The sequence below is a fragment of the Pogoniulus pusillus genome, chromosome 2, assembly GCF_015220805.1.
Source record: "Pogoniulus pusillus isolate bPogPus1 chromosome 2, bPogPus1.pri, whole genome shotgun sequence".
Classification (NCBI taxonomy): Eukaryota; Metazoa; Chordata; class Aves; order Piciformes; family Lybiidae; genus Pogoniulus; species Pogoniulus pusillus.
In genome coordinates, this window is record NC_087265.1 from 10,275,420 (window position 1) to 10,301,462 (window position 26,043).

Consider the following 26,043-nt stretch of genomic DNA (forward strand, 5'->3'; position numbering starts at 1 on the left):
TAAGGAAAGGTCAGTATCCAGTCCTGGTTAACTCCCAGAATCGAGGATGATAAACAGATATATTAACTGTCTTTTTGCTGCTTATATAAATTCATATAGTGGAGTTCAGGAATGGAAGCGATAGATGGATACTACGGTAGCTCCCCCTGCTGATGAAACAGTCTTCTTGTACCTTCTGTAATCCATGTATAAGCAAGTCAAAGTCACCTGCAGCCATGAAAACGTATTAATAAAGTTGGTATTGTACTACCAATCTGACAACAAAGTATAACCCTCTGGCACCCCAAATGACTCCAGGTAAACGAAGACAGACTCACTTTTAAGGGTGGAAGAGAGGAATTAAGTGCATCAGTTCAAGACCTTTTTACCACTATGCTGTTCTAAAATGTGTAGACAGAGCTACTAAATGCACCCATACTGCTGGAGACTGTCCTCAGGTGCCCCAGGTCCTTGAGACCACATGTGGCAAATACACTGTGTCCAGTTCTGGGCCCCTCTGTTTGGGAAGGACAGGGAACTGCTTGGAAGTCCAGTGAAGAGCCACAAAGATGATTAAAAAGGAGCAGAACATCTCCTCTAGAAGGAAAGGCTGAGGGAGCTGGGTCTCTCTAGCTTGCAGAAGACTTGAGGGCTGACCTCATTAACATCTATAGATATGTGAAGGGTGAGTGTTGGGAGGGCAAAGCCAGACTCTTTTCCATGATGTCCTATGATAGGACAAGAAGCAGTGGGTACAAATTGGAGAACAGAACATAAGAAAAAACTTTTTCACTATGATAGTGATGGAGCACTGGTACAGGCTGCCCAGAGAGCTTGTGGAATCTCCTTCTCTGGAGACATTCAAAGCCCACTTTGATGAGTTCCTGCATGACCTACACTAGGTGATATTGCTCTGGCAGAGGAATTTGACTGGATGATCTTTTGAGGTCCCTTCCAATCCCTAATATTTTCCTGAGGCAGCCCACCCTTGGTGGCCTTTTTTTTTTCTTTTCTAATTGATGGTATAAAATACATTAAGCATTAACCCCAATGAAATACTTATTCCTGTTAAGAAAATAAGATTTATAACCTTTATTGTTTACTTACATATAATAAATATAATACAGAACAAAAAACATCACACCCATTGATTGTATTACACAGGCTGTTCATCAGAATACATTACTTTTTTTTTTTCATTAGCCCTTTTATAGGGTTTTGGTATTGGATCTTCAGAATTTCAATTTATAAACCTACTAACACACAAGAATAATCCTCCTATTTTCACCTTCACACATTTCAATTTTTCATATATATATATATAGTGATTTTGTTAAAAATATATAAGCACTGTTTGATATCTGCAATATAGGCCTTTAATTTCCATTCATTAGATCTCTATTAATATAGAGAATTTCAAAATAATTAATCATCTAAATCTGATTTTAATTAAAAATACTCATTCTATACTTCTCATTTAACTGACCCTCCTCTGAAAATGAAGTGACAGGACAAAGACACTCCACGCAAAAAACAATGTTCACTTCTTAAAAACAAAGAGTAAAAGTTCAGGTCCTTGCTTCACCTGTATAGTTCTGGAATAATGGAGACACCAATTTGGTATAAAGAAAGGAGGAAGAAACCAGAAGCCAGAGTTTCTGAAGAGACACAAATCTTCTTTTCAGATTTACCACTGCCATCCTGCTGTTTTCTTGGCTTAAAATCCCTGCATCAAGCTCTAATTACAGCTTTTTCTCTGCATGAACATACTTATCATTCAACAGAAATTAGATAAAAATGCTACATTTCTTTTTTTTATCAAAAATAGAGCAATGTTTAACACCCTCTGAAATCTGGAATTTCAGTGCAAATGCAGTACGCACCAGCAACTCAGGTTCTGGTCTCACTAAGGAAAATGGTTAAAAGACAATGCATAAAGATGTTTCATAGAGCATAGATACCTGGAACTAGCTGTGCTCTCAGAATGTCTGAATTGAATTATCAGCAAATCACACAGACTTCATGCAAACAGAAGTTTGATTCAGCTGAAGGCTCTTCAGTTAAAGCAGCTTCTGCTTTGAAAGTTATTCAGAATTTGCTGAAGCTTGGTACAAAAGTTAACACCAAAATGACCACTGAAACTCTTGTGCATCATTTAATGCACAAACGCTTTGAGTTTCACAGATTAATTTATATAAGCAACTAAGAAAGTTTCATAAACAATTTTGGTTCAATAATATTCACTTCAAAGAGAATTTATTCAAGGTTTAGGAAATTGTAAGGGCCCCTTCAGCTGCTCAATGCTGAAGCTGTATCATGTGCTCATTCACTACTCCAATTCCATTCAGATAATATTAAACATGAACAACAGCTAAGTTCACAATATAGATTTGTGTGAACAGCCTCTCATGATTTTCAGTTAATAGAGCATTCATTTGTAACTGCAGGACTTAATGCTTCACAAACCCCCCTACAAATCCCCAAATGCAGAGGAGAAACTCCTTAGCATATACACTCTCTCCTGAAATACATTTTTTTCCATGATTACAATCACAGATCTTAAGCACTCAGCTTCAGCATGAAATGATTACTTAAAATAATTACATTCTACATTAAATCAAGATCAACCAAAGAGAGATCAACTCAATGCACCCATTGCCTACACACCTTCTATATGTAATTGTGCTATGCAAGAAATTGCTCTAATGATTTTACAGCTGATTCCACATGCTGCCCAGTATGAGTCTTTATTTTCAATTGAGACTTTGAAAGTCTTTTTTTCTATTCTCCATTTTTTTTGTTTTTGGCATACAAGAGGTCAGATTTAGGTAGAAGAGAAGCACCACCTAGATACAGACAGGATTAAAAGACTTGTGGGCTGGCAATATCAGTAATATATTGAAGGATATCCCTAATGAAAACACAAAATTAGTTCTAAGCTAAATGGCTAATTCACTTCAGCCCAGGAGTGTGGGTTTTTTTTGGTTGTTTAAAAAGAAGGAAAAACTTCAGGAACACATGTGAAGAACTACCAGAACATCCTTGAATTATTACTTCTGAGGCCATTCCAATCTGTCGTATTTCTTGTGTGCAACATATCTATATGGTCTAGTTGATTGGATAGGGCTGGGTGATAGGTTGGACTGGATGATCTTGGAGGTGTCTTCCAACCTGGTTGATTCTATGAAAATTTGTGCACTTTCCCTAATAAAACAGTCAGAAGTTCATTAAAAAATAAAAAGAATACTGGATGGAACTTCACAAACTGAAATGCAGTTAAAGAACTTTGCACTTGTAGAATGAAACAGCTGCTCTCTACCAAAATCCCCAGAGAAAAGCCTCTTATGCTTTTAAAGTAGGAAAGTACGAAGTGAAAGCTAGATGAAATTCTGGATGCATTCCACATCACAGTAGGCATTCCAGAAGCTTGTTACCTATAAATACCAGATATAATGATGTGATACTTTATGTCAGAGGAGAGTGAGAACACAGATAACTAAGCAGAGTCACATTTACACCTTAGGTTTATGCTTTATGTTAGATTTCTAACAGTACAGAGAACCAGAGCAATCAAAACACAATTTGAGTAGCTTTACCTAGAGAGAAAATGTCCTGCTGTATTCTTTGCAAAGTACATGAAAATGGGAGTTCCAAATGAGAAAGCAAGAGAAGGAGGCTGACCCTCAAGGCTACAGTGACTATGATCACATTCTCACCACAGATAGAAAAATCCCCTACAAGCATACAACTAAGTGAAATGGTCAGCATTTCTTATACTGCTGATTTTAATGTCATGTAGCAAGACAAATTTACCTTATCAAGAGAAGTTCACCTTCTAAATAATTAAGCCACAAGTTGTCTACAGGGAAATATTTTTTTGTGACCAGTTACAGTAGTATATTTAACATTTTTACCAGCACTAAAATCCCTCACATTTATATTACTGAAGTTTTAAGGCAAACCACTCCAAATGTATGCTGCAGACAGAAATATTGCAAAGACATAAAGGTCACCCTCACTGTGGAGTTTCTTTTCAATAAAGTTTTACTTTATTAATGCTGTCTATGATCCTCATGGGCTTTGGATCAAATCACAGTCTAGCCAAAGTAACTTTACTGGGAAAACAAACAGAAATCCCCAAGAGGAACAGAGTTTGTAAAAATTTAATGAAATAAATGAATATATATGTTAGAAGATTTATACTGGTACTCTACCCCAGAGTCACATTATGTATTACTGTAGCATTGCCTAACCCTGACATTTAATGTCACTGTCATGCCGGAATGCAGCTTCAAAATCAGAGTGCAACTATTAATTTATACAGAGCATAGTACAATAAAGCAGAAAAACCACACACATGCAGCATCAGCTTAGAATGGATGCTTGTCCAAAAAGTGTTGGGCAGAGTGTATTTTATTGACACCTTTAAATGCTCTTAACATTCTCAGCATGGTTTACTTTGTAAGCCTACGGAAGCTCAACATGAGAAAGTTACATGATGCAAAACATTTGAGTGAAACCTGAAAATATCTGTAGCTCTTCTAAAAGCATGAGTTAGTTACCAGCTCTTGCAATGCATGGCATTACCCATATTTCCCTGAGAAATCATGCCCTGCAATAACCAGGTAAAACAGGAAACAGCATTAACACAATCCTGGATTAGATAATGGGGGGGAAAAAAACAAACAAAACAACAGTTTATGAGCCAACATTCAAATGCTACTGCAATGATTAGTATTAAATTGCAGACATAAGACAGTCATAAGAAAAATGGTAACTAATGCAAAACTTCTCCCAAATAAAGAAAAACTCATCAAAAGTACCATCCTATAATTAGCCAAGTAACTCAAAACTGCGATATTAGCATTCGTTTCTGTCTCTTGATTTTTTGAGTATGGCACCTTTTAACCACACACACAAACACTTTGCCTTACTGAGGCCTATTTTCATACCAAATCTGAAAGTGTGTCCATAAACTTATCCTAAGTGTAAAATGTAACTGGCTTCCCCCTCCTCCTATAGCTTAGCTCAGTAACTTAATTTCCCCAGTATAGGAGGACCTTAGTAGGGAACAGGCAACATTCAACAAGAAGATATGGAATCAAGGACTACAAAGAAATCATTTTACCATCTTATTTAAAGCAACTGTAGTTGTAAATAGCAGTACCTAGGCACAACATGGACCATAAAAAAAGAATGACAACTACAACACACACCAAGAAAAGTAATTTGGAGGCTCTCCTATTTTTGCTAATACATTACAAGGAGGTATGTAATGCATATGCCAGCATACTGGGTCAAGTATCACATGCAGCACCACAGTTTGTCATTTGAAGAACACTGCTGCTAACTCCATGTGCTTTCGCATTTGCACCACAGTGAGTTGACCAAGCACTGCCTTAGCCTCCCTGCTTCTGAGGTTCAGTGTGCAGTCCACTTTAGCCCAACTCCATGACAAGCCAAATCAGTCACGTATCACAGCCTCTATCCCCTTACATGGATTTTCACAGCCAAAAAGACAAAGAGCAAGATGTAGTGTGCACTAGGCAACAGAAATAGCAGGTCCTCACTGTCTTCAGTGGCATTCACATGCCCCGTGTTTTCTAAGTAATTGTTAAGTATTGTTGTTACACATATTACAGTCCTTTGCTGAATTAGTTTTACATCAACAGCAGCCCCTTGTAGTGAAAACATTTTCAGTATGACTGAAACCTAACAGACATTAGCCAGGGAAACTGAACTTCTTTCCTCCTTTTGTTCTGGAGCACAGTACACAGTACATCACACTATGTGAGACTCATCAAAACCCCAGAAGCGAAGCCATGCTATGTGGCATTCAGCAAATTATCATCATATAAAACTTGAACAGCTCCATAACCTCTATCACACACAAAAGAAATTGTTGGTTGTCTCATAGGATTACAGTAATTAGTTCAACTGTTTGACAGAGCAACACATGTAGTATTCATTTTCCATTTTGTAGGCACAGGAAATCACTGCTACTTAAGCATCTAATGGCATTCAAAGAAACGCTTGACAAAATTCATTATTTTTAAAGTGTATGTGCTTCCTACAAGAAATAAGCCAGAATAAAGACATTCTGAAATTGGAAAAGCAAGAGCAATGACAGTTTATGCTAGCACACAGAGGTAAAGCATTTACGAGAGAGCTCCTTCACATTCCAGTTGTGTCATGAGGAAGAAAAACCCAGCATGTCTCCATTACGTCAGAGGTACCTGAGAATCAAAGCTAAATCTCTTGTGCATTTACCAAGCACCCATTAGAGAGCTACGCAATTTACATTTCATATTAGACATTATATTTATAAAATATTATTGTACTAAAAATCACAAGGTTTTATAGAAAAAAGCTCATCACATTCTATTAAATGCAGGAACAACATTACAGGTCATAGCTTCTGTAATTAAAAGTGTGACGTCTTGTATTTACAAGGGCACCATTGTTTAAAAATCCTTTCAAGAAGGCCAGTTTGCTTTATTTCCTATTCTTTAAAGAACTCCAATTTAATGCAAGAAGACTGCTCAAGCTACCCACTGGCATAAGACAAGTATATTTAATTAAAAAAAAACCCAAACAAATGCAATATTGTATTAACACATTAAGGAGGCCCTAACTTTGAGATTCCTGAACAAAAGCATTCTTCAACATTCCTGGGGTCAGAGACAGAAGAATATTCTGCTAGTACATCAGGGACTATGATGGATCTTTCATGTTAAGCCATGAACGTATGGACAAATATGAACAATGACTGCCCATTACTCATTACAGTTCCAATTTTATCAGTATGGCCAATTTCAAAGTCAGTATCAGAACATTTTGATCACAATACAGTAATTACCCATTTGAAAGCATACACATTTTTCCCAGGCTCAGTTTGCTGATGCACAAATCCCAACAGATTCAAATTTATAGTTAATGCCTGGTGTTATATATTCAGTATGACCTCAATGAAGCATATCATTAATTGAAAACAGACAGTTTTTTATTGCCAATAGGCCTTCATGTTTCTTGGAACTAACATCCTCCAACTTGTCATTTAGAGGGGGAAAATAGAAAACACAAACAACACAACTAAGGAAACTCCACTTCCCCAAAAAATCCTGAAAAAATTTTACTGAAGAATGTAAAATTAGTCCTGCACACTGCATTTTCAACTCCTATACTTACAGGGCTTGGGAATTAAAATGTGAAGTTTCTCTGAATGCTTACATAAACGTAAGAAACTTTTTGTTTGGTTCGTGTTTATGGTTCATCTTTGTTTATAGGGTATTGGGTCTTTTTAATTCCTATTTCAGATGTCCAAAGAAGGAGGACTTACTGTCTCATCTTAAAGAGACACTTCAGATCACTGAAACTCGTAGTGTAATCCAATATTCAACACTGGAAAGAAAAATTTTATAAAGGTGCAATTTTTGACCAGAATGGTTCCTAGGTTCTTTTCTCTCTCTGCTTACTGATTTTTACATTAAACTGCAGAGGCAATCCCTCTAAATGTATAACTAATAGGTTGCTTTCCCTCATTCTCTCATCTAGTAGTTGTATCACCAAAGCATCAAAATGTCTTTTGGAAGGATCATTACTGAATGTCAAAACACAGAAAGACATTTGTGTAATGTCATCCTTCAGGATTTGTGTGGAAGGATGATTGTTATTATTAATAATAATCTTATACAGAAGAGAATACTGTTCACTGAAAATCCATTCTACATTCATTGTAAAAAGAAGAAAAACAATAAAAAATATTTTTAAAAAACCATCAAAAGACAAAATTAATTTTAATATAAGTGTCTTATAGGCCAGAAGCTGGAAACTGTTGGCACTGTCTGATTTCAAATACTGTTGAATACAATTATCCATAACTTCAGAATCACACAGGGCAGCAGCACTTCAGTGGAAGGAAGATGTAGGTTATAAAGAAAATTATCAATTTTTTAATAAATGTAATAAAGTGACTGGAAATAAAACTTTCAAGACGAATCAATGCAACTATCTTTATCTTTCATGTTGTTCAGCAGAGTACCACAGCCTCAACCCACTGACTGCAAACTTTCCCAATTAATTTGATCTATTCCATAACTTGGCAGCCATTAATGTGAAAGCTTACCCATTTCATTTTCCATGTGAGATAATTGATTTTGAGAATGCACACCCAAGTGTGCTGTAATTAGAAATATTTTACCATTCACTACGATTTTAAACTTTCCAGACTGTTATGTAACAGAAGATTTTTAAACATCGGTACCCATTGCAAGGCTTCTCAAAATGGTGCAAGACAACACCTATGTAGTGTGCCAAGACCATACAAAGAGCCTGCATCAATAATTACAAGAATGCACTTAATAAGTTAATTTTTATATTTTCCTCTGTTAATATGCAAATAGTTTATACAACATAAAAAAGTTAATCTGCTACCTAGTACAGGTAACATATCTATTTAGCTTTTCATCTGAAAGCCTGTGAGACTTGATGACCTGCAAACTTATTTACAGAACTCATTTGAAAGTACTTTAACAAAAATATTGTCCAGCATTTAACAAAACTGTGAATTAAAAAAAAAAAAAGAAAGAAATCACTGAATAGCATTTGTATTCTTGATTTTGTCAAGTAGCTTCACCAGCTCACTGTCATAAGGCAACTTGGTTGCTCAGATGGACTAAGACTCCCTATGGTAATAGGCATGTAGTAAATCTGTTCATTTATAAAACCAGATGAAAGCAAGAAAAAGGAAAAGTTTAGAGTTTCAAAAGAATTGAAACTTCTTATTTTTACTACAAATTCAGAACAGGCACTGAAACATGATTCCTTAGGGACCTTTTCAGAAGATTGTCTCTTCGCTGGGCATAATTCCACTTCTAAACTAAGAAGAAACAGAAGAAAAACAAATCAGCACTATACAATTAAAGACTACAAAAAAAGGCATCACCATATATATTTGCTTCCATCTTATCAACAGAGGAAGCAACTCGTGTGTCTTAAGCTCAAAACATCACAGTTACTGCTCTGGTTAGAATATTTTCCATTTCATTATTACACTCAAGCAACATTGGAAAATACAAATATACTTCTCCTCATGTAATTACAGATGCATTATTTGGAAACTAAAGCCCTGAAGCATAGGGTTAAGAGAGTCCTGAACTGCATCTATATGCTCCAAGACAGTACCAACAAACCATGTAACATTCCATTCATGTTACAGGTTTTGCAACCCCTCCTTAGAGGGATATTTTGCAAGCTCCCTAAATAAAACCAGCTCTGGTTTCCCTATACATAGAATGAAAAATAGTTTTACATGAGCTGCAGTACTACAAGCTGAGACCTCAAGAGCATTAATAAGAGTGAAAGAATTACTTGAGATCTCTTCCACACATATCACACATACCAACAAGCTGTATGCCTCTTCTGGTTTATCGACTCATGTCCAATTTTTTATGAACTCTTAAGAAGAAAACTACTTTGCATTTCAAAATCATTGACTGTATCAAGGTGAGCATAACACTTGGTAACAAGTAACAGAATCTTTGAAGATAACCTTTAAAATTCTATCCACCAACACAGAACAAGATTAACTACACTCTGTAAAAATGTGTGCTTATATAACACAAATGCCATAGTGAAAAACCAATCCTCACCTTTCTCTGTAACGTTTGATGCTTATTAAGCATACCTCTTGTCTATGAACAGCAACTGTCTCCATCTTGTGAAACGCTATGCATAGGAATGAGACTTTCACACTGCTCACTTTCTTCTGGCATTCTTAAAAGAAACAAATTTATTTCTTTATAGCTATACAGTAATATTACATTGGTTATTATGAAGCCAGCATAAGTACTAAGTACTAGTTGTTTGAACTGCAATCATTGAAAACATAAAGATCCTTTAGCTTCATGAAGTATACTCAAGCATGAAGGATTTCATGGCATGTTCTGGTTATAGAAACTATCACAGAGGCCTTATGGGGAAAACAAGCAAACAAACAAAAGCCCTGTAATAGTCATTGGGAAAGTTTTTTCAAAAAGGTAAATGGACTTCATCTCTCTCTATTTTCTGATTATTATATAGGTTAATAAATGGATTGGCAATTACTACTACTATGAAATTAGTATGCCTGTGCTAGTTCGAAGCAGACTAGAATGTTTTGGTGAGAAGAAATAGATTACAGGCTGTAAAAAGAAAACAATGGTGATGTCTACTTCACTCACAGCCTTGCTGAGATGTATAGGAACAAGAAACAAAAACATTAGATAACATCACTCAGCATTCACTCTCGCTCGGGCTGCTGGCTGAGCTGCATGTCTCTAACCTCACCCTCCATGTTGGGCTAACCCACTTTGCTTCTTAACCTCTTGGCCAAACCACTATTGTTCCTTGGGACTGGGTTAAGGTTGAGAGGGGTAGGGGGAAGGTGAAGGGGTGGTTGAGAGCCCCTCCTGGGGACTCAGGTTTCTAGGAGGGCTGTTGTGTTTCCGTATTACCTTTTTACCTTGTATATTTCTGTCTATAACTGTATATATTGTAAATACCTGCATGTATATTGTGCTAAGCTGTAAATATAAGCTTCATTCATATTTCCAGAGCCAGCTGAGTCTAGTCTGGGTGATTTCTAAGGTGTGGGGAACACCCAAGCCATCACATATGCCTAATAAAATTAGATGAACATAAATCCAGCATGAGTACTGTGGCTTAGAAAAGAGAGAATATTGGAAAAGATAAAGAAAAGATAGGATTATCCCTTGTGATTGCCCTACCTCTGAATTCGATGTTTTCTACAAATAAAGGCAAAAATTCTTCTGATTCCCACCATCACTGGATCCCAGTTGTTATAGTGACATAATAGAGTTGCAATGAAAAAAGAAAAAAATACAGGCACTGCTCCTGCAAAAAATAACCAGGAAAACTGCACCTGGAATTAAAACACAAGCATCATTCACTCAATAGTAAATAAAGAACTTGGCATACTGTATGTTTGAAATAATTATTATTGTGTGGGATATGGTGTCAGTTCTTTTAAAGTGGATGAAATATTAGAGGTGTTTCTGTAAGTTATTTGGTACAATTGCTATAGCTGCTGCTACACAGCAAGACCATACAAGACCATACTGTTTGCACTCTGGTGTGGATGAAGACTGCTATTTCCAACCAGCCTCATTCTTAGGTTTTAGTTGTCTGACTCATACCAGTGAGAAAGTCCCCTGAACAGTTAAAAAATTTTGAATAAAAGATCTCACATTATGCTACTGGAGATGTACAATAGTTTAGGTTTTTCATTTTTAAAAAAGGCAGGGCATGTAATTTGCCCGATTTAAACTAGATTTTGCTTGCATTTATACTACTACACTCAGAAGTGGTCATCTAAGACTGCAAAAACAATAGAAAGCGGAAAAAGTCAAGGGTGTAAGGACAAGAACTACTTTCTGAAACTCCCTTAAGGCCAAGAGAGCCATGACCTGTGAGTGTGGCTCCCCCGTGTGGAGAAAACTTCCAAAATTGAAGACTTTCGAGGGAAAAAAAAAGGTAATTTTGTTACCTAGCACCAACGTTACCTCTCAAAAACCTAAACAACTGCCTATTGCCAGAACCTTGTGTTACCCTCACTGACTTCTAAAGTAAATTCATTAACACAGAAGTTACCCAAAGGAACATTTCAGTAGTTTTTAGAAATCTTTATTTCTTAACATTTAGATTTATGACAGGCTACTACAGAACTATAAAGACTCAGACTTCATTTAACGTGTGCATCTGACCAGGTACTGCTGATAACTTTGAGTACTTTTCCCACAAGCTTCATCTTAACCAAATACATTTAAGTGTGCAAGTGCATACTTGCAAGTGTAAAATTACTGTAATTGTTGATATCAAGAAAGAATTAAATATGGTGCAATCCAACAATCATTGACAAGTAAGAGAAGTAAAATACTTGTCATTGTACACACTGTTAAAAGCAACACTGCCATTTAATTCAAAAAAATTCTGTCAGTAATGCTCAAAACTTAGTAGTACATTACCTTTTGCATGCACATGTCAGCTATTATGGACAGAGGTATTGTAAGGCTTAGAGCAAGTGTGCCTATCAGTGATGAGGTAAGAAAGCATCCCCTAAAATATAATAAAAATATTAAAATATTAAAGAAAGGTCTTAAAGTTAAAAGGCAACTAAAGTAAGACACCAAACTGCAGAAGATATTTACCCAAGCTAAACAGTTAGTGATTGTTTTAATAGTTAAAAAAATGGAGGTAGCCACACCCCTCCCACAAAGCTGCATAAAATTCTTCACCAGACTACTGCAATCTTCTGGAGTAAGGACTAATTCCCATACAAACCTTTTGAGATGAAAGAAAATTCCCTACTTCCCATGTAACAACTTCATCTACATAAGTCTGTTTTGTTTCCATTTCAAAATCAAAGTTTAATACCAGCTTACAGCAACTGAATCTGTTTTGCCCCAGCCTGGTGAATTAAATGTAGAAAGGTGACTGATGTCTATAAATCCTTCCAAGAAAGAGCAGTATTCTTCACAAATTGGCAAATTCTTAAATTTAATAGATTTGAGTTTGAAAATCAAAGAAAGAAATAAACAAAAAAGTCCAGAGAATCTAAATTTTATGTAGGACATACCTGAGACAACATGTGAGCTCCTGAGATCTTTGCTGTTTTGATATAAATGGAAGGCTTTATAAATGAAACTTGGCTAGCCTGAGCCATTTTGCTATCAAGCGACAAGCACAACAGCCAACACGAAATCCTGCAATTCTCATTTTATTATTGACCAAGGCAGAAGTTACTGTTGTGGTAGGCTTCATAGGCCCAAAATTAGGCTTATACATGTCCTGCCTTGCCTAGGCATGTTTCTCTGCTCCACCAGAGAGGCAAGTGCAGGAAATGGACACAAAACCTGGAGCCATAGAGTCTGGCCTGCCCAGGGTCCTGTGCTGTAAGGTACACACACTTAGCTTGTGCCTGCCTAGTGCAAGGCCTGTGCTTTTCCCAAATTAGGGAAAAGTGAGCCTGTGGCTTTGCCTAACATGGTAAGGTTTGGCTAACTGCCATCCTGATTGGCTATTCTTGTGTCCAAAGGGTAATTAATCTCAGCCCACATTGATAAAGGGAGATAGGCAGGTGAACACTGTGCCTTTGCTTCGCTGCTTTGCTTCCCTGCTCTTTGCCTGCTCTCTCTGCTGTGCCCAGCCCTGCTGCTATTGCACACTGCCTTATTGCTTGCCTGCTAAACTCCACTGACAGGAGATACCAGGAGCAGACCCTGGATGCCTGCACGCAATTGGCCTGTGTGGCCAGGGTGACATCATGCTGAGACTGCAAGACATCCTCTCTTCGGCACCTGAAGGTCCTGCCTAGAATCCCTGGACATATACACAGATAGTCCAGAAGAAGCCAGGAGACAAGGTCAGAGATTGTCTGTGTCGTTTCCCCAGAAGCTGGGAAGATTTAAGTCTCAGTGTCCAACAAGACAGAGTCCTCTGAAAGCATTTGGGCACTGTATGGACTGTGGTTAGCCCCCGCGAGGGCAGTAACAATAATCTGTGAGTAAATGCTTTAATGCCTCTTTGTAATTCTCTACTGCCTTCTGCCATAGAGCAGGAAGAGCTTGAGCCCAGCTACTGGGCAAGCGACATACTGACCACAAGTGGCATTGACAGTGGAACCTTCTCTGCCAGTTCAATTAATGTTGATATATTTTGCTGGTTATTAATAGATCTAGGTATTTTCCATAGAATGTTTCCATGACCGTGTAAAAATGGAAATATTATTAAAATTAGTGGTCAGGGGTGGCCAGAGTTCTGAACAGCAACATTAATAAACAGTATTAGTTTTGGAAAGTATCATCTCGCATCAATTGATTTCCCCTCCCCAACAGTTACCAGGCATAGGGAGACTTGCAGTAAATACTCATCTATGAACTAGGCTATTCTACCAAGTACTATGTGCTATCTAGCCAATTCAGATCAATAATGCCTAGCTACTGAGTCAGCCTCTTATTTTAAAAATGTTCATCATTTAAGACAAAGGAAAATCTCATTCTTGGCCAGTAGTGAAGTCAGTACCAGCTTATGCTCTCTTGAGGAACTGCAATGTTTGATAGAATTCTGAAATCTGTCTTTTACCTACTCAAACTTTATGCTGGTCACTGTAAAAATTAAACAGATGCAGCATCACTGAAACTATGTTCGTGAAATGCAATTCACTGAAGACTATTTCTTAGTGATCTCACAAAAGTTTGTTAACATCTGTTAAATACGTAGATTTGAAACCACTTTTGGAAAACATTTTCTGGAACACGACTTCATGCATGTATTTCTATAATTAAACCAGAAAAAGACTCCCAAACTAAGCCATCATGTCCTCCCATGTGACAAACAAAACAGACCAGTGTATTTGTATTAACTTTGCAGTGTTTTGTGTCTTTAAGAATTATATCCACACATGAGAAAGGAACAAAAAGGAAATAAAGCATTTCAGGTACTCTGCACTTTTGCAAACTTTCTCCCCAATATTTCAAATATTCTTCTATATCATAAGAGAATACTTCTATATATCTGCACTGATTGCTTCTTGAATAGAATCAACCTACCCACAAGAACACCCTAAATGAATAAATGATACAGAATCCAATGGATGTGTAGGGGTAAAAAAGAATTAATTCAGTGTCACAGCTACTACTACACTGTTTGGCTGGCAGCATGTGATCGGGTGGAGTAAACACTATTTGCTTCCTAAGAAAGAGGACCTGGACAGGTAAAAGGATGATGTTGGCACAAACTGAGATTACTGAAATTAGTCCTACTCCAAAATTCTAGGGAAAAGGAACGTTGAATAAAAATGGCTCTTCAACTGACTGGGTTATCATTCTGAGTAATCACACAAATGGCATGTGTACAAATTAGGCTATGCTCACTGATATACTGAACTCTATGCTAGCATTTGATTTTGAGACAGGAGCCAAGTTCGGGCTTTCTGGCAGGGGTGGGGGGTGAGGTTTTGTTAATTTGGGGGTTTGTTTGGGTCTTTTGTTTGTCTGTTTTCCATAAGATGTAATTGCACTTAACGTTTTTACCAGCTAACCTTACAGCATGGCATTAACATCATAAAAATACTCTATCAACAAACAAAAAACCTTCATGCTTACATTTCCTAAATAAGTTAACATTTTATCTGAAAACAAACAAGCAAATAAACAACCACGTTTTCATGGAACTCTAGGGAGGTGTTTTGTTGTAATACTGTCTTAGTATCCTAGGATTATAAATGTCCCTGTTGCAGAGTATCTATCTCATGAGCTTTTCCAGTCTCTGCCAAAGAGTTGAGAGCCTGAAGGTCAAAATCTCTTGTGCAAAAGCTCAGAAACTGACTAGCCTATTCAAAAGACAACACTGAAACTGACCTAGTCCACTGAGTAACCGTATGGCAATGAAAGCATGCCTGGTTTTGAAAACACTTCCTAAGCATTTCTGGAATAAATGGAACTTCTGAACCTGCAGAATTTTTGCCCCTATTTTAACCTAATGCTGTCCCAGAAGAGACTCAGTTTGCTCAGGCTGGGAAGCCTGATTCAAAGAGTTCACAAATAACACTGTCCTTCTAAGAGGTATACAAAGGTCTGTCAGCTACAGCTCTTGAGCCACTCATTCACAAGTCTCATGTTGTCAGCCCATCCATACTATCACGTAATTAAATTATTAAATGAAAGCTGGACTCCTTTGTGAATTGCTACATCTTCATGATTAATAGTCTAATGAGATTTAGCTCATTAAGTCCTTTGAATATTTAAACAAACAGGTAACTACAGAATACTAGATTCTGACTCCTATATACCAAGCATGTACAAGGCCTTGGAATCTGAAGAGTTACAACAGAAACTGATGTTCTCCTCTTACTCCTGTAATCATATACCGTAGTCTTTTCCTCTTACGATGTTGATCTTAAGATGATATAAGCACTTGGTACCAATAAATACTACAAGATCACGTAATCTAATTTCCAGTTAGCTGTTGGTCTTAAACAGGACACTGGCATGGTGGATGACATCCTCTAACTCAAACTGCCTATATGGAAAGAAAAAAGCATAAAAAGAAGAGAGACAAAGAGCCAAAAAACTTGCCAAGAAAATTTGAGATCTGAACATCTGAGAATGCAGGTAAGACAACTTAGGTTGAATGTATACAAAGCATGTAGTACGTACCACAGCCAGAGGAACTCTGACAGAACTGTTCCAATAAGGCCATTAATGACAATGCACATCCATATCAGTTTATTGGGAAACTCAAATGCTTCAAACCCAGTATAGTGAAGCAGGAAAAATCCTGGCCACAGCAGCAATAGATTAAACAGTCCTACAAAACCTGAGTATAAACACAACATTAAGTAAATCACAAGAAACATCCTTCAATGTCTCATCCAAACTCTGACATTTTAATGACATGAACACATAAAAGCTGCAACAAAGCCATGTTGTAAATTCTTAAAAGGAAAGGAATATAAGAAACCCTTACCTCAAATTCACAAGTAATAACTACATCAGATATTTACAGGGTTGAAATTGGAGAAAAAAAGAACAACCCAAATCATTTCAAATTTCCAGTGAGGCCAAAGGGTCTGTCTGCATTGCTACACATACTGTTATCTTCCATTGTCAAAACTGTAGACAAAAACCAGTTCATACAACCAGTCCCCAAAGTGCTCAGAACCATGGGAGCAATGTGCTTTCTCTACTTCTTTGGCATTCCTGAATCTCTTTACCACTTGTGGTACAGTGTCCAAAAGCAAACAGTTTAATAAAGCTCTGAATTAAAAGTTTGAATAGTTATTTTTAGTCTTACCAAAGAACATTGGTATGTCAAGTTTATCTTCTCTATCTACTTTCCTTTTTATCATTACTATGTAGACAGCATACAACATTGCTCCTACAAGAGACCAAAGGGAACCTGCAAAAATGAAAGAAAACATCTCAAGACATGCCAAACTTGATGCACATTAGGATCAATTATCCTAATCATACACCCATTAGCAAACTGTCAGAGACAGTTTATTACAGAATCCATTACTATATGAAAAACATGAAAAAAATACAGAAAGATATAAAATGTTAGTGTTTTCCTAGTTCAAGTGTACAAGTAGGGGGGAAAAAACCATCATGTGTCCAGTTTTAGAACTTGGAACTGTAAAGTCAGATTGTGAAATGTGACGTGAGTAGAAATATATGACTTGCTATGTGACCTGCTGAGTATTGTCAAAAGATGGTACACATCACTGTATAGTTTAGGGTGAAAAAAATAAGTAAATACCTATTGTATCTTTTCCAGCAGATTTCTCAGATCCAGAAAGGTTAACAAGTACCACACCACCAATGCTAGCAAAGAAGAAGAAATACAAAATGCTACTTGAAGTTAAGAATGTTTTTACAAAGACAGAAAAAGAAGAAGAAAAATATTAAAATACAGTTCTATCTTTAGGTAATTTTTGTCTCTCAAAATCCAGTCTTGGAGAAGCCAAAAGGAGTTCTCTATCACCAAGGCCTGATCCTAAGTTAAAAAACAAAGAACCCCCTCTGAACTCCCCTCAGTAAAACACAAGACATTTAATGAAAACAGGAGAACAAGACTGAATGTCATGCCTCTTCCTTTCGCCCAAAATTTAAACCAAAAAAAGATACCATAATTAAATAACAAGGAAGTAAATTCACATTATTTCCAACAGCAACATGATTAATCTAACTGCCTACAGTTCATGACATGAAGACTTTAATTTGCTGAATTTACCTGTGAAACAGGGAGTTTTAAAAAACTGTGTGATTTATTGCCACAAGTATAGTACATAGAGCTGTCCTCTCACTTTATCAGGGAGTTTCAGAGCATTACCTTACCTTAAAATAACAGCTAATAATTTGGACAGGGTAAATCTATCTCCACTGTTACTGGGAAAGACTGCAGCTAAGATTAAAGTAAAAAGCCCTGTAAGAGAAATTAAGAAGAGTTTATACAGTCAGGTTTTGCTACTGGTTTGGTCAGGAAACTGCACAGACATTTTCTGCTTCATATTTCACTATTTTGTTTTAAAATACTTGACCTTAGCAACTCCATCTTTAACTAGAAAAACCAACACCTTATGAGGTGAATCCTTTGATGGCAAATACATGGCCAAGTTAGAGAAAAGCTAGACATACTAGCAAAATAAATGGCAATAAGCTTGAAGCAATATAAATGTTCTTTTAAAACTGATTTACAAAAGAACAGAAGTAACTCCTCAAAACATGGACTGTCACATAATTTAAATACTTTAAAGCTCACATTAGAGCCTTGCATAAAACCTGCAAAGCAAGTGATACATAAAAATATTCAGGTGGTTTTTCACATCTAAATAAAAAACAATGAACAAGAAGACTTTACTCTGAATTGTGCCTATTTGGAGAGAAGTTACACCATCTCTCTTTTAAATCACACTCCTTAATACACAGGTATAACCACAGAAGAACAGACACGCAAGCTTGAAAAGTGCTGGGTCATGATGAATATAGCCTAAACTCCTACAAGTACATAATGGAATTTCTAAATGCACTCCCAATGGCTTTAAGCATTACTGTTCCCCTAAAACCACAAGTAAATAATTACACAAGTTCATCATAACCAAAATATTTTTATGTTATAAACAGCCTTATAATGCACATTTGGTGGCTAAATTAAACTTACCAGAGGTTGAGGACAAGATATTAACGATGGCAACTTGGGTATCTGACAGAGCTTCTTGGTAAGAGAAATTTGCCAAAAACCACTAGGGGGAAAAATAATTTTGTGATTAAACAGTGACAATACAGTTTAAGTTTCTTGGTGCAATTAAATTCTATTTTAAGAACAAAACCCAACCTCCTATCTATCCAAAGATAAAATCAGAACAAGGCTTTTACTTCAAACAGATTTCTAACTTCTACTAAAGTGGCAGGTACATTAAAAGAGAGAGACAAAATTAGAACTGGTCCAAGGCAATCACATTCAACTACATGTTCAATAATGAAATAACATGCTTTGGAACTTAAAACTAATTAAATAGGCATTACAATAGCTATTCTGTATTAACTAAAGGTACTTTTAACTTGTTTTGCAACTGCTTCAAGATGACAACTCCACAAGGGTTGCAAGGAAATTTCAGAGATACATGGGACATTAGTCAGCCTAATGAGGCTTTTTTGAGAGTACTTAAAATTGGCATACCCAGAAAAGTAATATTACTTTTATTCAGTATCTCCAAAATACTCTGGAAGGATTCCTGTCTGTTAGTTCCTCCATACTGCAGGCAGGTGTATTTCTTGATTGAAATATAAACAATAAAGTCTCAGATCTATCTTCAGAGAAGTTACCACTCTCTAAAGTGTAAAGGAATGGAGCACATACCACAAAGCAAAAGAAAAAGCTGATTTTTGCTACTTGAGTCGCAGTGAGTTTTCCTACAGTTTTTAGTATTGATTCCTGTTCCTTAACTGTTGGATACGACATGCGAGACAACTTTGCTTCCAATGCGTGGCTTGATGGGAGCTGTCGAATCTCCATTATATTACTGAACCTTACTCGAGGCTTTTTGGGAGCTTAGAAAGAAACAAGAAGAAAAGAAAAGGGAAAAAAGAAAGAAGTTGCACATTACTACTGAACTTTTCAAGCTGACACAATATGCAAATAAAACTAGGATGTTTTAAGACAGTATCAGTTACTTCACAAATAACAGGGGTTTATCGAAACAGAAGATATGTCATTTTCTTTATTAATCTAGCATTTGGGCATTTGATAGGCCACTGATAAGAGTGTCTTCAATCAGTATAGTTTTCCACCCACAAAAACCTTATGAAAATCTTCATCCTTCCCTCTTGTAAAAAAAAATCTAACTTTTTTTAGGTAGGAATTCTGTTAAGTACTACATGTAAGAATTGATCTAACTGTTTAATAGTCAAAGAGCAAAAAAAAGACAAAGTTTAATAGTCAAAAGAGCCAAAAGCTGTTTCCCTAACTGCAGTGCTTTGTTCAAAGGATGAGACAGTCTGAGAGACCTCAAAGCTTAGCAGAGATCATAAGATCACTTGCTCACTTTAGATCTACCCTCTAACTAATCTTAGAATCAGATTTTATTTATAAGAGTATCATAACTATCATTAGTCTCCTGAGAGAGGAAACCATTACACACCACATATAAATATCAGCCTAATTCAGCACAAAACAATACCTAATTTCCTAAAAAAAGCAAAGGGAAAAGCTGCAGTTCTAACAAGCCTGAAGTGACTAACGTGTGTTAACACAGGATAGCAGAGCCTACTACTAACGTGGTTCTTAAGACATGTCACCTAAGAGACTTGTTTTTCTAAGCAGGGACTTTTTGCTGAGGATCAGACAATTGGACTCTTGTGACAACCAACTTTTTCATAATTGTCTGGGGCAGTTAAGGCCTGTTTCAGCTACTATCACAAGATAGTGAGGCTTAAATAAAATCAGAATGCACGTAGACTGTTAAAATTCTTACTTTGACTGCTTTGCTCCTGCTCTAAAAAGGACAATAGCTTGTTTTTCCAGAGGCTGACTCACTGATGCTGGTCATACAAGCCAGAAGGAAAGAATCACAAGTATTGAACCCAGCTGGTCCCTTGAGATAAACATAGGCTGGATCTGTAGTGACCAAGAAAGGTAAACTGAACAACAGGCCTATGTTCTCTCTACCTGAAAGTAAATATGAGACTGCAATTCATGCAATAAGAGATTTTAGGAAGAAAAAAATAAGATGGAAAAAAATAATAATAAGAGCCAAGTCCTGCAACATGACAACAGATACACCAATACAGAGGAAGGTAATTCCTTCATCAAAGAACTGGCATTCCAGCATTCCAAAAGTCTTTACTCACTTTTCTCTGCATCACTATTATTACTGCCATTTTTTTCAGTTGGCAAATCATGAAACTTTACAGGAACATATAAAGGTTCACTCTGAAATGAATCAGTATAAGTAAAAAATAGTTAAGCAGGATATTTAAATCATAAGCAATAGAAATAATTTAGTGAATTAGAAAATTAAATGAAGAAATGCTTGGTGAATATGAAGATAACATTTAACAAAGAGTTTGTGTTCACAGTGCAAATATCCATACGTAATCTGTATTTTATGTTGAACATACTATTAAAACTCACAAGTAACTTCACTTTTGTGTGTTTCCTCAGGCACATAAAACTCAAACTAAAACCTACTATTTAAAAGAAATCATGGTAATGATTAACATTTCATTAGATCTACAGCTTCTGTCCAAATGATAAACTAGAACATAAAAAACAGATTACATATACAAAATTGAACCCATACTCATTTTTTCCTCCCATGACACTAAAGAAGAAGTCAAAAAACTTTGGGAAAGGAACTCCAAGATCTAAGACACTTAACAGAACTTCTAACTGCTTAAAATGCTTATAAACAAGACAAGTTTTAAGCTGCTTGCTTAAATTAAATGAATAAACTGTAACAGTGAAGTAATGAAAAAGATCTGGTAGCTGCATTTTCATTAGGCTCCCTGTTTATGACTGGAATTTTTGTGGATGTTTAAATTAATGCAAAATTATTCATGGTTAACAATAAATCCTGCTACCAGAGTCAGATGATCTTAATGAATTGAGTAGATGAAGGAAATGTTATTCCTAAACATAAAGTTAGAAAAAGCCCACAAAGAATGGAATGAAGAGTATTTCTGGAAAATCTCTCTTCCACTCCCTGTTTGGTTATAAAATACCAATATGATAGTTTGTCAACACTCACTTGCCTCCCCTTACTCAATTACAGTGAGAACTTTAGATGTTCTATGTTTTATTTCTATTTCTGCATGTGGCCTCTGATTTACATATGCAGATTAAGCAGCAATCTGTGATCAAAAGGGGCATAACAAACCATCATTTATGGATGATGAAAATCACCACAAAAACACCATCTGGCAATGGAGTTTATCACAAGAACACCAGTACTGACATTTGATTCAGTACACAGTAGTCACCCCATCCACTGGACGGAAGAAGGCAGCCCACTTCCTCTCTCAAAATGCAGTGCAGGATCACAGTGTACAAGATACTCAACTAACTGAATGATTCTATTGTGGATTTTGGTCCTGACAACTCTTTGGCTTTATCTCTAGCTAGCTCTTCCATTTTGCTTTGGTAGCCGCTGAGCTAAATATGTAAAGATTTCCTTTGTATGACATGAACATTTCTTTCACAAACCACAACAGAAACATTCAAGTAAGTTTTTAACTGAGCTGAGAACCTGGATTTCTCATGATAAGCAATGTCATTAGTTGCAACATTTATTATTAATAATACATAGGTTACCAATCCCCTTTGCCAAAAACTATTGCTATTTTAAAAACAGTAAGTTAGGACAATGGTGTCATGCTGCTGTAATGCATTCACCTTCACAAACTAAAAGGCACTTACCAGAGAACTGTTTACACTGTTATCTGTTGTACAAGCAGCAAAATAACCTTCAGCATCTGCAAACTAATTACAGAATCTTAAATGTAGTAATCTATCCAGGCAGAGTTATTAATAATTGAAATTTGTTGAGAAGTTTTTTAAATACCTTTTCCCACAATTTTGTCACAATTTCCACTCTCCCTCTAGCCCTCTTCCCCAAGAAACAAGAGGGTTTACATATCCAGTAAATAATTTCAGTAATTCCTTGTACTTCTTTGAGAACCCCACTGAATTCAGCTACTCAGGTAGCAGTGCAGGATCAGGCTGCTAAAATGTCAAAACCCACAAAGTTCAGTCTTAGTAAAACATGATTCACTAAATTATTGTGCATGTATTAACAATGAGCTTCTTGTTTCTTCATTTCACGGAGGCAAAGTTCCTATGCATGAAAACTTGGAACTCTGCCTCACTTTTAACAAGACTTAAATTAAGACGAGGTTAAGCATCATTTTTCTTCTTTTCTGCATCTTAATAATCACTACCACCCCTGTTGTCTGGCCTGCAGCCTGCTGTTCTACCATGCTGGTAAGAAATCCATTAAGCAAAACCTCTAATGTGGAAAACTACCTAAGCAATCATTATTGGAATAAAACTCTATAAGTGTATAATTTTTATTCTAGATTGATAAAACCAAGACATTTGTCCTAAATTGAAGCTAGCTAGAATGTTTTGGTGAGAAGAACTAGATTACAGGCTGTGAAAGGGAAACAATGGTGATGTCTACTTCACTCATAGGCTTGCTGAGAGGTATAAGAGCAAGAATCCAAACAGAGATAAGGGAGTCGTTCTCTGTCTGGGCTGTGGGCTGCATTTCTCTAACTTAACCCCCCTGGCTGACCCTCCATTCTTCCTTGGGCACAAGGCAACATCTGGGGTAAGTTAGAAAGGGGTGGGAGAAGCTGGAAGGGTGGTTGGGAGCCCCTCCTGGGGACTCAGGTTTCTGGGAGGGCTGTTGTGTTTCTGTATTACCTTTTACCTTGTATATTTCTGTATATAACTGTATATATTGTAAATACCCATGTGTATATTGTGCTAAGCTGTAAATATAAGCTTCATTCAATTTCCAGAGCCAGCTGAGTCTAGTCTGGGTGATTTCCAAAGTGGGGGAGGGGTGGGTAACACCCAAACCATCACAACATTTTAAAGGCACTGGTAGTAACAGAGCATTTGAATATTTAACTAAACTCCTTAAGGAACAAATTAAAAATAAATAAAAAATTCTAACTGGACATGAGAGTCCTGTCTCTGCAGTGTTCTTCTGAAATATGCAAACATCAAAAAGTAATGGATATTGCCTATTGATTCTTTGAAAATTTACAGGATTAGAAGGAAAAACTAATGGGATTCCAGTAGTGGTGCACTGAGTGCCACGCACAAAATGCCACAGATTGAGCACTCCTTGCTGTCTGGTTCATATGAGTTCCCATTATCTCTTTCTCAAACACAGCCCTACACAAGGTTCAGTTGATCAACCACTGCAGTTCACAATAGGCAATAGCCACTTATTCCACACATCTGCTCAGATTAATTTGGTCAGCTTAACTGCTGTGTACATCTAACCATCCTTCTGCCCTCTCATCATCATCATTTGTCATTGCTGTCAGGAAAGAACCTGTAAACTCTGCTCATTTCCTAATTATCACATGAAGATCCTGAAGAGCATCAAGTCTAAGACATGCCATACTATACACAGACACTCGGTACTAAAGGCTGATCTAGCAAAAATTACTTCAAGATATCAGACAACTCTGAGTTTTTTTGAAAAGCAAAGATTTAATTTGGGGGTGTTCGTTTTGTTGGGTTTTAGGAGTTTATGTTGCTTTTTTGGTATTTTACATTAAAAAAATGTATCCTAATGTATCACAGTATCACAGTATTATTAGGGTTGGAAGAGACCTCACAGATCATCAAGTCCAACCCTTTACCACAGAGCTCAAGGCTAGACCATGGCACCAAGTGCAACGTCCAACCTTGCCTTGAACAGCCCCAGGGACGGCGACTCCACCACCTCCCCGGGCAGCCCATTCCAGTGTCCAATGACTCTCTCAGTGAAGAACTTTCTCCTCACCTCGAGCCTAAATCTCCCCTGACGTAGCTTGAGGCTGTGTCCTCTCGTTCTGGTGCTGGCCACCTGAGAGAAGACAGCAACCTCCTGCTGGCCACAACCACCCCTCAGGTAGTTGTAGACAGCAATAAGGTCACCCCTGAGCCTCCTCTTCTCCATGCAGTGCTTCAATTTAAATACCTAACACCTACAGCTGTTAGGATCAGTGAAATCTAACATGTCCAGAAGAACTGAAGTAAGTTCCTTTTGCACAGGCTATTTTCTGCAGACACACTGATTAACCGCATGTTCCTGGATCACATTTTCTGCTACTTTAATGTGTGATAAGTATTAGGCCAAATGCCTTAGTGCTTCCTGAGTCCTGCTGTTCAGCATTCTGAAACACTGGCACAGAACAAGTGCTCTTCCCAGCATCTCTTATTAATTTCCTTGAGAAAAACGTCTGTAACATGACAATAATTTTAGACTAGCACAAATTATGTCTCATTATTGAATAGGCAACAGAAAGACATTCACTAATAAAGGCTTTAACAACTGTAAAAATTTAATTCTGCCACTTTTCCTAAACTTAGCTTTGAAAGCCTCAAAATCTCTTAGTAAGCAGTTGATACTTCTGCGAGAAACAAAGTGTCAGTAATAAAAATCAACTACCAAGTTCAAATTCAGATTCTACTGTTACAGATGCTGGGGATGTAAAAGGGAACCAACAGCAGTGAGGCTCATAAGTGCTTTTTAAAAAGAAATATTCTCTGCAACTGTCCATGATAAAACACCAGTCTAGATGGGTCAATGGTCTGGTCCAGAACAACATTTCTTAGGATTCCTCTCAAGGGCAACTACTGTGATTGTCATGTCTTGCCATACTATGATTCTGTTTAGAACTGCATTTCTGAAAGCACTGTTTCACAAATGTGTAGACTCTGTTTTTCTCTTGCTCCTATTTAACTTTTTTTCTCTACAAACTTCAGCAACTATCAAAACATTTACAGAGTTAAAATACTTACAAAAGCTGCATGCCTTCCACGAAATCCACGAGTACACTGTTGCCTCCACGGTTTCCAAACAATAAATCCCAAGAGGTATAGAACAAACATGGATGTTTTTGCAAATGTACTGAAAAAAGGTTTGTTGTACTTTGTAAAAACATACTGTGGAAAGAAAACAGTTGCAGTATCCAAAATTACCAATTAGGTGAGATTTCACAAAATGAATGAACAGATTTAAGTATACATTCCGGCAAAGTCTGGTTCACAAAAGGACAGGGTTTTGGGTACTGGAACGTATGATCAAAAGATGCAAGTGGTCCTACCTATTCTGGGGTATCCCCTGCCAAGCTATCTTCAGTTCCAACAAGGAGGCACTGAACCACTTTTTAAGATACAATACCAGTGGAGAAAAGCTACTTATGCTTATATCTAAGCATGCAACACAAGTGATGTGCCGCTGAACTCAAACAGGACTGAAAATACATTTAAATGCAAATACTT

At 36.9% G+C, this 26,043-nt stretch overlaps 1 protein-coding gene across 8 annotated transcripts in view; it reads right to left on the bottom strand.

Moving 5' to 3' along the window:
• Positions 1-1,056: 1,056 nt before the first annotated feature.
• The window catches only part of SLC35F5 (solute carrier family 35 member F5), a 36,327-nt gene continuing 11,340 nt past the window's right edge, over positions 1,057-26,043 (bottom strand). For 3 of the 8 annotated variants that reach the window (XM_064156186.1, XM_064156177.1, XM_064156191.1), the window contains exons 5-17: positions 25,561-25,704; positions 22,453-22,515; positions 20,886-20,967; positions 19,396-19,586; positions 18,697-18,778; positions 17,874-17,961; positions 17,296-17,360; positions 16,831-16,935; positions 16,194-16,353; positions 12,003-12,093; positions 10,746-10,900; positions 9,630-9,753; positions 1,057-8,857 (exon numbers count right to left, since the gene is read on the bottom strand). In XM_064156186.1, the coding sequence (XP_064012256.1) occupies positions 9,672-9,753; positions 10,746-10,900; positions 12,003-12,093; positions 16,194-16,353; positions 16,831-16,935; positions 17,296-17,360; positions 17,874-17,961; positions 18,697-18,778; positions 19,396-19,586; positions 20,886-20,967; positions 22,453-22,515; positions 25,561-25,704 (1,308 nt within the window). In that variant the 3' untranslated portion in view covers positions 1,057-8,857; positions 9,630-9,671. Of the gene's footprint in view, positions 8,858-9,629; positions 9,754-10,745; positions 10,901-12,002; positions 12,094-14,967; positions 16,057-16,193; positions 16,354-16,830; positions 16,936-17,295; positions 17,361-17,873; positions 17,962-18,696; positions 18,779-19,395; positions 19,587-20,885; positions 20,968-22,452; positions 22,516-25,560; positions 25,705-26,043 lie in introns of those variants that run through there. The other 5 variants (XM_064156221.1, XM_064156211.1, XM_064156201.1 and 2 more) reach the window with 5 other exon arrangements.